At 37.6% G+C, this 11,375-nt stretch overlaps 1 protein-coding gene across 1 annotated transcript; it reads right to left on the reverse strand.

Moving 5' to 3' along the window:
* Window positions 1-8,096: 8,096 nt before the first annotated feature.
* ADAM29 (ADAM metallopeptidase domain 29) lies at window positions 8,097-10,832 on the reverse strand. Its single transcript, XM_045997427.1, has one exon. It carries the CDS (start codon window positions 10,830-10,832, stop codon window positions 8,097-8,099), a length of 2,736 nt encoding a protein of 911 aa, XP_045853383.1.
* Between the last annotated feature and the right edge of the window lie 543 nt (window positions 10,833-11,375).

The raw sequence follows: 11,375 nt of genomic DNA on the forward strand, positions 1-11,375 counted from the left end.
CCTGGCCAGACTCATCAAAAAGAAAAGAGAAAGGACCCAAATAAATAAAATCACGAATGAAAGAGGAGAGATCACAACTAACACCAAAGAAATACAGACAATTATAAGAACATACTATAAGCAACTCTACGCCAACAAATTGGACAATCTGGAAGAAATGGATGCATTCCTAGAGACATATAAACTACCACAACTGAACCAGGAAGAAATAGAAAACCTGAACAGGCCCATAACCAGGAAGGAGATTGAAACAGTCATCAAAAATCTCCAAACAAACAAAAGCCCAGGGCCAGACAGCTTCCCAGGGGAATTCTACCATACATTTAAAGAAGAACTCATTCCTATTCTCCTGAAACTGTTCCAAAAAATAGAAATGGAAGGAAAACTTCCAAACTCATTTTATGAGGCCAGCATCACCTTGATCCCAAAACCAGGCAAGGATCCCACCAAAAAAGAGAACTACAGACCAATATCCTTGATGAACACAGACGCAAAAATTCTCGCCAAAATACTAGCCAATAGGATTCAACAGTACATTAAAAGGATTATTCACCACGATCAAGTGGGATTTATTCCAGGGCTGCAGGGTTGGTTCAACATCCGCAAATCAATCAATGTGATAGAACACATTAATAAAAGAAAGAACAAGAACCATATGATACTCTCAATAGATGCTAAAAAGCATTTGACAAAGTACAGCATCCCTTCCTGATCAAAACTCTTCAAAGTGTAGGGATAGAGGGCACATACCTCAATATTATCAAAGCCATCTATGAAAAACCCACCGCAAATATCATTCTCAATGGAGAAAAACTGAAAGCTTTTCCGTTAAGGTCAGGAACACGGCAGGGATGTCCATTATCACCACTGCTATTCAACATAGTACTAGAAGTCCTAGCCTCAGCAATCAGACAACAAAAGAAATTAAAGGCATCCAAATTGGTAAAGAAGAAGTCAAACTATCACTCTTCGCAGATGATATGATACTATATGTGGAAAACCCAAAAGACTCCACTCCAAAACTGCTAGAACTTGTCCAGGAATTCAGTAAAGTGTCAGGATATAAAATCAATGCACAGAAATCAGTTGCATTTCTGTACACCAACAACAAGACTGAAGAAAGAGAAATTAAGGAGTCAATCCCATTTACAATTGTACCCAAAACTATAAGATACCTAGGAATAAACCTAACCAAAGAGACTAAGAATCTATACACAGAAAATTATAAAGTACTCATGAAAGAAATTGAGGAAGACACAAAAAAATGGAAAAATGTTCCATGCTCCTGGATTGGAAGAATCAATATTGTGAAAATGTCTATGCTACCTAAAGCAATCTACACATTTAATGCAATCCCTATCAAAATACCATCCATTTTTTTCAAAGAAATGGAACAAATAATCCTAAAATTTATATGGAACCAGAAAAGACCTCGAATAGCCAAAGGAATATTGAAAAAGAAAGCCAAAGTGGGTGGCATCACAATTCCGGACTTCAAGCTCTATTACAAAGCTGTCATCATCAAGACAGCATGGTACTGGCACAAAAACAGACACATAGATCAGTGGAACAGAATAGAGAGCCCAGAAATCGACCCTCAACTCTATGGTCAACTAATCTTCGACAAAGCAGGAAAGAATGTCCAATGGAAAAAAGACAGCCTCTTCAATAAACGGTGCTGGGAAAATTGGACAGCCGCATGCAGAAAAATGAAATTGGACCACTTCCTTACACCACACACGAAAATAGACTCCAAATGGATGAAGGACCTCAATGTGAGAAAGGAATCCATCAAAATCCTTGAGGAGAACGCAGGCAGCAACCTCTTCGACCTCAGCCGTAGCAACATCTTCCTAGGAACAACGGCAAAGGCAAGGGAAGCAAGGGCAAAAATGAACTATTGGGATTTCATCAAGATCAAAAGCTTTTGCACAGCAAAGGAAACAGTTAACAAAACCAAAAGACAACTGGCAGAATGGGAGAAGATATTTGCAAACGACATATCAGATAAAGGGCTAGTATCCAAAATCTATAAGGAACTTAGCAAACTCAACACCCAAAGAACAAACAATCCAATCAAGAAATGGGCAGAGGACATGAACAGACATTTCTGCAAAGAAGACATCCAGATGGCCAACAGACACATGAAAAAGTGCTCCACGTCACTCGGCATCAGGGAAATACATATCAAAACCACAATGAGATATCACCTCACACCAGTCAGAATGGCTAAAATTAACAAGTCAGGAAATGACAGATGCTGGAGAGGATGTGGAGAAAACGGAACCCTCCTCCACTGTTGGTGGGAATGCAAGCTGGTGCAACCACTCTGGAAAACAGCATGGAGGTTCCTCAAAATGTTGAAAATAGAACTACCCTATGACCCAGCAATTGCACTACTGGGTATTTACCCTAAAGATACAAACATAGTGATCCGTAGGGGCACGTGTACCCGAATGTTTATAGCAGTAATGTCTACAATAGCCAAACTATGGAAAGAACCTAGATGTCCATCAACAGATGAATGGATAAAGAAGATGTGGTATATATACACAATGGAATACTATGCGGCCATCAAAAGAAATGAAATCTTGCCATTTGCGACGACGTGGATGGAACTAGATCTTTCATGCTTAGTGAAATAAGTCAATTGGAGAAAGACAACTATCATATGATCTCCCTGATATGAGGACATGGAGAAGCAACATGGGGGGGTAGGGAGATAGGAGAAGAATAAATGAAACAAGATGGGATTGTGAGGGAGACAAACCATAAATGACTCTTAATCTCACAAAACAAACTGGGGGTTGCTGGGAGGAGGTGGGATTGGGAGAGGGGGAGCGGGCTATGGACATTGGGGAGGGGAGGCGAACCATAAGAGACTATGGACTCTGAAAAACAACCTGAGGGTTTTGAAGGGTCAGGGGTGGGAGGTTGGGGCAATCTGAGAGTTTTGACGGGTCAGGGGTGGGAGGTTGGGGGAACAGGTGGTGGGTAATGGGGAGGGCCCGTTTTGCATGGAGCACTGGGTGTTGTGCAAAAAGAATGAATACTGTTACGCTGAAAAAATAAATAAAATGAAAAAAAATTAAAAAAAAATAAAAAAATAAAAAAAACAAAAACAAAAACAAACAAACAAAAAAATATTCTTTTATTTCCAGCTGTGATATATTATGATTTATAATAAAAATAAATATTTGGCCTCCATCCTTATTTTTGGCAGAGCTCCTAAACCCTTAAAATTTCCGAAGTGAGGAGACCAGTTCAATTGTCTTTTGGCTATGTTAATGAGGCTACCTTTGGAAATCACACGAGGATGGTGGCTGGCTGCCAGTGTAGCCAACAATGTGATTAGAGAGTTAGAACTTTCAGTCTCACCCTGTCCCCCACCATCATTTCTGTGGAGGAAAGAGGAGCTGGAGATTGAATTCAGTTGTCAATGGCCAATGATTTAATTATGTAGGTAATGAAGGCTCCATAAAACTCCAGAACAAGGTTTGGAGAGCTTCTGGCTTGGTGAATACATGGTGAGGCATAGACAGTTGTGTGCCTGAAGAGGACATTAAAGCCCCTTTCCTCTTCCCACATACCTTTCCCTTTGCATCCCTCCCATCTAGCTGTTCCTGTATTATATCCTTTTATAATAAAACCAAAATCTAGTAAGTAAAATGTTTCTCTGTAAGCTACTCTAACAAATTAATCAAGCCCAAGGAGGTGTTCATTAGAATCTCCAAACTATAGCTGGTCTGTCAGAAGTACAGATAACAAATTGGGGAACAAGCAGTCTTATAAGACTGATCTGGTGCTATCTCCCAGTAGCACCAGTAGAGTTGAGTTGAGCTGTAGAATAGCTAGCTGGTATAAGAGAATTGGTTGTGATGTAGAGTACCACTACTCTATAGGAGAATTGGTTGCAAAATCTTAGTTGGTAATCAGATGTAGACCAGTGCCAGGATTGTACCAGGCAACCGGAGTTTTTCTAGTTATCTTTAATGAGATTGACTTCTATGTTAAATATATAAGGTTTAGAGAAACTGCTCTTCTTGATTAAAACAATATGAAACTTGTTGGGGCTTTCCTTCTGGCCCTCTGTAATAATCTATATGCAGATGAATCAAATTTAGCCACTTTCAAGTTTAGTATTCCCTTTCTTTATATATATAATGGATCTAGTTTGTTATTTATGTATTGAAAATATTATCCTGCAGATTTACTGTCTGTGTTTACTATCACTATTAAGAGAATTGGGTTAAATTCTCCCTCTTGGTCATTGTGGATTGTCTATCTCCATAATATTCCTTATATATTTGAAGTTATATTAGTGGATGCTTACATATTTAGGATGTCCTATGTCCCAATGATTTTTTTTATCATTACAAAATATTCCTCCTTATTTCTAGCAACACTTTGGACCTCAAAGTCTTCATTATTGGACAATAAGAATTAACACTAAATTAATTTTGTTAATATTGCATAAAATTATTTTTCAAATTTTTACTTCTTCTAGGTCTTTATTTTTAAATTGTTTTTAGAAAAGAGTATTCTACTAGATTTTATACTTTTAGATTTTTACATCATGAAATATGTCAGTCTTTTACTTATTTAGTGTAATTTATTTCAAATAGGCCTTATATTTACCAGTTATTTTTTTCCCATTTTCACATATCTGCATTATTTCCCTCGCTTGCCTATATCTACAGTAATCAAATACCATTTATTATGCTTTTTTCTTCAATTTCTTATATTTCATAATCTTATCATTTTCATAGTTACCTTAAAAGTGGTGGCATGCATTTTCAATGTCACGTAGCACAATCCATATCATTAATTTACCTCTTCCCAGTACTGCTAGCTGCTTAGACCTGTTAACTTAATTTTCATGCCTCCCAGCTTTTGTGATAAATATGCTTGCATTTTGTTCTGTACATATTTATAATCCATGAGATAGTATTGTTTCGTACATTAATTTAAATTATTTTATCCACATATTTAGTGTTTTTTTGTGTATTTTATACTCTCCTGCACATTCATGCTTCTTCCTGGTATCATGTTTTTATTGACTGAAGAGAAACATATTTCTTTGTGTGGTAACTGCCGGCAATGATTTGTCTACCAAAAGAAAGTTTTTTTCTTCTTTATTCTTGAAGGTTGTTTTTAAAAACTAAAAAATTCTAATTTGGCAATTATATTTACAGAATAAATATCTTATTCCATTATCTTCTGTATTCAGACTTTTTGTTGAGGTCAGCCAACTATTTAATTGTTATTCCTTTTAAGATATGATATTATATATCTGGCTCTTTTAAGATTTTTCAGTGTTTCGTTTTCAAGTTTGACTATGATATTTTCAGGTGTGTGTTTGTGTTTTTATGCTGGTTGAAATTCACTGAGTTATTCGAAATAATGAGATGATGTGTTTTCATGTTTCTGAGGAATTCTCAGACTTATATTATTTCTATTCTATTATCTTTCTTCTCCTAAACTGGAGACTCTAATGATTTTAGCTTTATTGATATGTTTTACATATTACTTATCTTAATCTTTAATATTTTTGCCATGTGTGTAATTGATTTTTCAATGACTATTCTTCCAGTTAACTGATAGTTAATTGAACAATGAAATCTATAATTCAAAGTGCTCACCAATTTCCTAAATTTAGATATTTTATTTTTCCAGCTCTAGACTATGCATTTGATAACCTTGAATAGATTCTAATTTTCTGATGAGATGAATCTATCTTTTTTCACATAGTTAACTTGTTTTTCTTTCAGTTTCTTTAAAATAGTAATCATGGTGGGTTTTTGTTCATTATCATCTTTTCCACACTTTGGATCATCTTTTAGTTAGATGACTTTTAGCTTCTCTTTTATTGCTTTTATTGTTGTTTTCTCTTTATTGTTGGCCATAATGTCTTCCTCTTCATATATGTGATTTTTTAAAAGATTTTATTTACTTGAGAGAGTGAGAGAAAGAGCATGAGAGAGGAGAGGGTCAGAGGGAGAAGCAGACTCCCTGCTGGGCAGGGACCCTGATTCAGGACTGGATCCTGAAAAAAAAAAAAGACTGGATCCTGAGACTCCAGGATCATGACCTGAGCCGAAGGCAGTCGCTTAACCAACTGAGCCACCTATGTGCTCCTGTGTGATAATTTTTATTGTCTACTACATGTTATATATAAAAAACCATAGGAGTACAGAGTAGAGTTAACTTTGACTTCATAAGTTTCAATCTTTCTTATGTTTGGAAGATAGTCTGAGTGATTAATTATTGCAACACAATTAGCAATTGAGTTTGGTCAGAAAATATTGTAGTTTTAGCAAGATACATATATCCTACCGTACCTTCTATTGAGAACCCATATGCCTCTATTTTCTCAGCTATAAAATCAATTGGTGATTGATTATGTTCTGATACTCAAAACTTCCAAACTCAATTTTCTACCCTATATTCCAATCTCCTTCAAAATCAGGCTAATATTTTAAAGGGAAGGCAGTACATGTCTTTTAGGAAAATCCCCTTCCACTAGGTCTTTGTGCCCTCAGTACAACAGATTATAGATATTTCTTCCTTTAAAGGCTTCAACCTGTCTCCCTAGCCTCCCACAGAGGACTTAAAATCAGCAGATGCGATGTAGAGAAACTGATTTTGAATTTGATGTCTGTTACGTGTCAAATCTATCAACTTGTTCTCTTTTACACATTAGAGTTTTCAGATTTCTCTTTCTTCAACAGAGGTCTTCTAACTGGGATGGCCAAATTGATCTTTACTTTTTATTCAGACTAATCACATTACTGGGAACAGACACTTTTGTTTGAGGGGGAAAAGTATTGACATTTCTCATTGTTTTCCTTTCTTTGTAGTTTTTAAGTCTTTTAACCTTCATTTCCTTCACAATTCTCTGATACTTTAAAAATATAATTAAAAATGTGTTTGGCATTATAAAATTGTTTTTATAGTTGTTTTCTGAAGGGGAAAAAACCAAAACACTTATCTCCCAAGACCTACCTAGAATTGAAAGCATTCTCTTTATCTCATTTCATAACCTAGGAAACCCCCAAATTTGAGAGACAACTGTTATTATCATCTTATCCTGTCTTTTTTTGGTTGGAAAATTACAATAAAAATTTAAGTAATTTACCCAAGTTGGTAAAGGTGAGTGGTAAAGAAAATCTCAAAAACTTTTGACACTTCCTCACTTTCATTTCCCTCATTATACCAAGATTAGTACCATCACAGTCAGGAATCGGTCAGAAAAAGTAAAACCACATCAATGATTTTAGAAGGACAGAATTAAGTAAACATTTATGGAAGAACAGAACAAGTTAAGGGAGACATTGTCCTGCTAACTGGCAAGTAGCCATGAAATATTAACTGCAATTTCATTCAAAGAGTTGAGGAGCAAAGGGAAAAGCTTAGGGGTTACTTAAATCTAAAAGACTGTAGGGCTGACTGCATGGATCTGACACTCAGAACTCTGAGGGTAGGTTCTGCTGGGCTGGTAAAGATTTGGGATATTAGAAAGATCAAAGATCTGAGACTCAGAACTTTGAGGATGACACACCAGACAGCTCTGCTGGTATCTCTCAGGCTGACAATGAAGTTGGATTGGAGAAAATTAAAATATATTTAAATATATATACACAAACAAATGTTTTATATATATAATACATAATATATTACATATAATAATATATTATATATCATAGTATGTATATATATATATATATATATATATATATATGAACTAAGTATAGCTGCCAGTGTAAAACCTTATTGAGGTGATATTGACACGTGGGAAACAAACAAGATTCCCAGATTTCCAAACTCTCACTCATTCTCCCTATTGCAGATCCCTATGGGAAGTGGCCTGATACAACAAGAATGTGGCCCAAGCAATGCAGTGTACAAAATAGGAAGGGGATTTGAAGCTGAGAAGCAATAACTTAAAAAATTGTACACAACCCATGTGCCATGTTTTCTCCCAGAAAATATTTTTTAAAAACCCAAATTTTAGGAAAAATTAGTGTTCTAATTGCTTAATATAATGAAGAGTAAGTAGAAATATTCCAGGGATTCCCTTTTTTTTTAATGCATAATTATTTAGGTGCACTTTTTACGCTTGATGACTTTTGTTTCCCACTTTGACTCTGGTGAACTGATATACTGGATTGACTCTGAACATTTTGCTGTGGTTTTGCAGTCTGACTCAGAGACTTTGGAGCCTTTTGAGGTGGCTTTTCAGTCCCACTTGGAGCCTTTTGCGTTGGCGTTGCAGTCCCACTCGGAGCCTTTTGCGTTGGCGTTGCAGTCCCACTGGGAGCCTTTTGAGGTGTCTTTTCGGTCCCACTTGGAGCCTTTTGAGGTGTCTTTTCGGTCCCACTCGGAGCCTTTTGCGCTGGCTTTGCAGTCCCACTCGGAGCCTTTTGAGGTGTCTTTTCAGTCCCACTCGGAGTCTTTTGCGCTGGCTTTGCAGTCCCACTCGGAGCCTTTTGAGGTGTCTTTTCAGTCCCACTCGGAACCTTTTGCGCTGGCTTTGCAGTCCCACTCGGAGCCTTTTTTGTTGGCTTTTCAGTCCCACTCGGAGCCTGTTGAGGTGTCTTTTCAGTCCCACTCGGAGCCTTTTGCGCTGGCTTTTCAGTCCCACTCGGAGCCTTTTGCGCTGGCTTTTCAGTCCCACTCGGAACCTTTTGCTCTGGCTTTGTAGGTTGAGTCGGAACTTTTTCCTCTTTCTTTTTTCTCTTCAGGCAAAGGTAAAGAAGACAACATAATAAGAGAAGCAACCAAAAAAGCGAGAACCATAACACATAACTTTTGTTAAACTTTTCTCTCTTAGGGGGTGGACCACTATCAATGCTACCTCCATTGCCCCTTACTAGGCAGTTAGGTGGGTCCCACATATAGTTGCAATGGCAGTGATGTCTGTTGTTGCAAATGCCCCTCATGTTGCAGAACTCAGGTGAACAATTACTATCCAAGTGAGATATATGGACACACTTCCTGTCAATGCAGAGGTGTTCTTCACCACACTCTGTGCCATCTTGTACATCCCCAATATCAGGTTTGGGCATCCCAAAGTGGTAGTCGAGACCCCAGCAGGTGACCTCATTGAAGCGATACTGATGCACAGTAGAATGATCCCTCAAAAGGGGAATTTCTCTCACATTCGTACACTGAACTCTCCCACACAGGATATCTGAGATATTACATTTTACATATGAAGACTTGTTGATACCACAGTTACCAAAACGGTCGCCAAGAGTGTTTACATTTTTGTAGCAATTTTGACTTGCACTCTTTGCCTCCGGGCCAAAAATCTGCTTACACAGATCATTGCGGTCATTACATCTCTTCTCATAGCAATAGGCACTTTCATTACAAGGAATTCCATCCTCCACATACACATCATCTGGGCACTGAGGGGATGATCCATCACACCACTCTGGAAGGTCACATTCATTGGCCTCTCTTCTACACATTTCTCCAGATGGTAATAACTGGCAGTCTTTGCAACAAAGTCCGTGAGCACAAGTAGACCCGTAAGTCATAGTGCAGTTCGATAGACAACAGGCATCTTTTGCACAATTCTGTAAAGGTCCACAGTCACACTCCTCTTCTTCTTCAACAATGCCATCCCCACAACGCTTCTTTGAAAATATATCCTTTGTGTATATCTCGTAGAGTGTACATTTTGCTTCGTGTATAGTATATGCCCAAAAAAAAGAAAGACTACAATTGCTAAATGTTGTTATTGGTGGGTTTGAAGTATGCATTATACATCTTAAGTGTCCACATGTACAAAAATCGCCATCATGAGACATACCCAAATTATGACCAATATGATGAGCTATTGCAATTCCAACCAAGGTCAAGGATCTATTTAACATAGTAATAATTGCACAACTATAGAATGGTTTACACATCCCTCCAACAAAACCTAAACCACTCATTCCTCGTACTGGTTTATTCATAAAAAGATGTGCAGTATCATGTGGCAGGCGGGGAGCAAGGTTATCTTTTTTCCAAATGCAAAAATAATTCAGAGATCTTAAATCATTAACTTCAATGTAGTTTTTTTCAGTCCAGAACTCCAAACCAAACAATAACAATCTAATACCCAATATCTCATAAATGGAATCTGCTATATTTACGATAGTATATAGATCTTCAGTAAACTTTGAAATATTCTTTTTTATATGAAGATATAGAGTATGGTCCACCACCACTACTAGTTCAACAATAAAAAAATGGCGCCACCAGCTCCCATAACCAGTTTGCTTCTGAGTGAAATTATTAATCTCTTGAGACTCCAGTTGGGGTAAAATTTCCTCTAGCACAAAGTCAGAGTTCATTTCTGAAAACTGAGTCTCCTCACTCTCCATTTTATATATCAAATGTTCAAATTTAGTAGAAAAAGTCATGGGCTTAATTTCATAAGCACTGTCATTTATCTGTAACAATCCTCGGAAGCCACCCAAACAGGAACTGAGGGCAACCAGGGATTCTGGGTCCCCCTCCACATAACCATGATAGTAGCAGTCATGGTGAACAAAGGGATGGTCCTCAAGAAGAGCACCTTGGTCTGTGTAGGTGAACACTGGGAGGTGCCTGGACAGCAAATACTTCTTGACCTTTATGTGGACAATGTGTCTCTTGCCCCCAAAATGCAGGCTGTAAGAGAGCCAGTCTGAAGGCTTCATGCCTCTTCCAGTGCCAAGTATCTTCAAAGGAATCACCACTTCTGGGGGACTATGGTATTGGGAGTGATCAGCCTCGGTGTGTCCACAAAAGGACAGAAACACCCCAAGCCAGTACAGCAGAAGTACGATCCTCATGTCCAGCAGAGCTTTAATCGTAGTCATTATAAAGTCACCACTATGTAAAAATTAGTCCAGAGAAGAAGGCAGGCAAAACTGACAGTCATAGATGCTCTGGCTCCTTAGCCTGAGCTGGTCAGTGTGCAGGGCTAATTATTGAGGATCTGTCTTCTGGCAGAGTTGAACCATCAGAATATCAGCCTTGTAAGTAAAGCATGTGGATGAAAGTGGTTATGCCTGGTGGAGAAAAAGAGAGAAGCACGAAATAAAAGTAGTTAGTGTTTTGATCAAGGAATGACTCAGGAAACTTCCTAGATTTGTTCTTACATATTGACAGAGCAGAGAGGGGTAGAGGGTATGTAGAAGAATGAAAACTGGCCATAGATTTATAGTTAGTAAACCTCGTGCTTTTGACCAGAACAGAACACACACTGTCTTGATAACAATAACAATTCAGTGTGTGAACACACTGTGAAAGGAAAATAAGGTTGGGAATGATGATGGGAAAATAAGGATTTATTGTGTTATTCTATAAATATGCATATCATGAACATTTCCAAA

The sequence above is a fragment of the Meles meles genome, chromosome 2 (assembly GCF_922984935.1).
Source record: "Meles meles chromosome 2, mMelMel3.1 paternal haplotype, whole genome shotgun sequence".
NCBI classification, from domain to species: domain Eukaryota; kingdom Metazoa; phylum Chordata; class Mammalia; order Carnivora; family Mustelidae; genus Meles; species Meles meles.

Bases quoted from the DNA above. Each gene is read 5' to 3' on its own strand.
- ADAM29 (XM_045997427.1), bottom strand. From the start codon at position 10,832: ATGAGGATCGTACTTCTGCTGTACTGGCTTGGGGTGTTTCTGTCCTTT.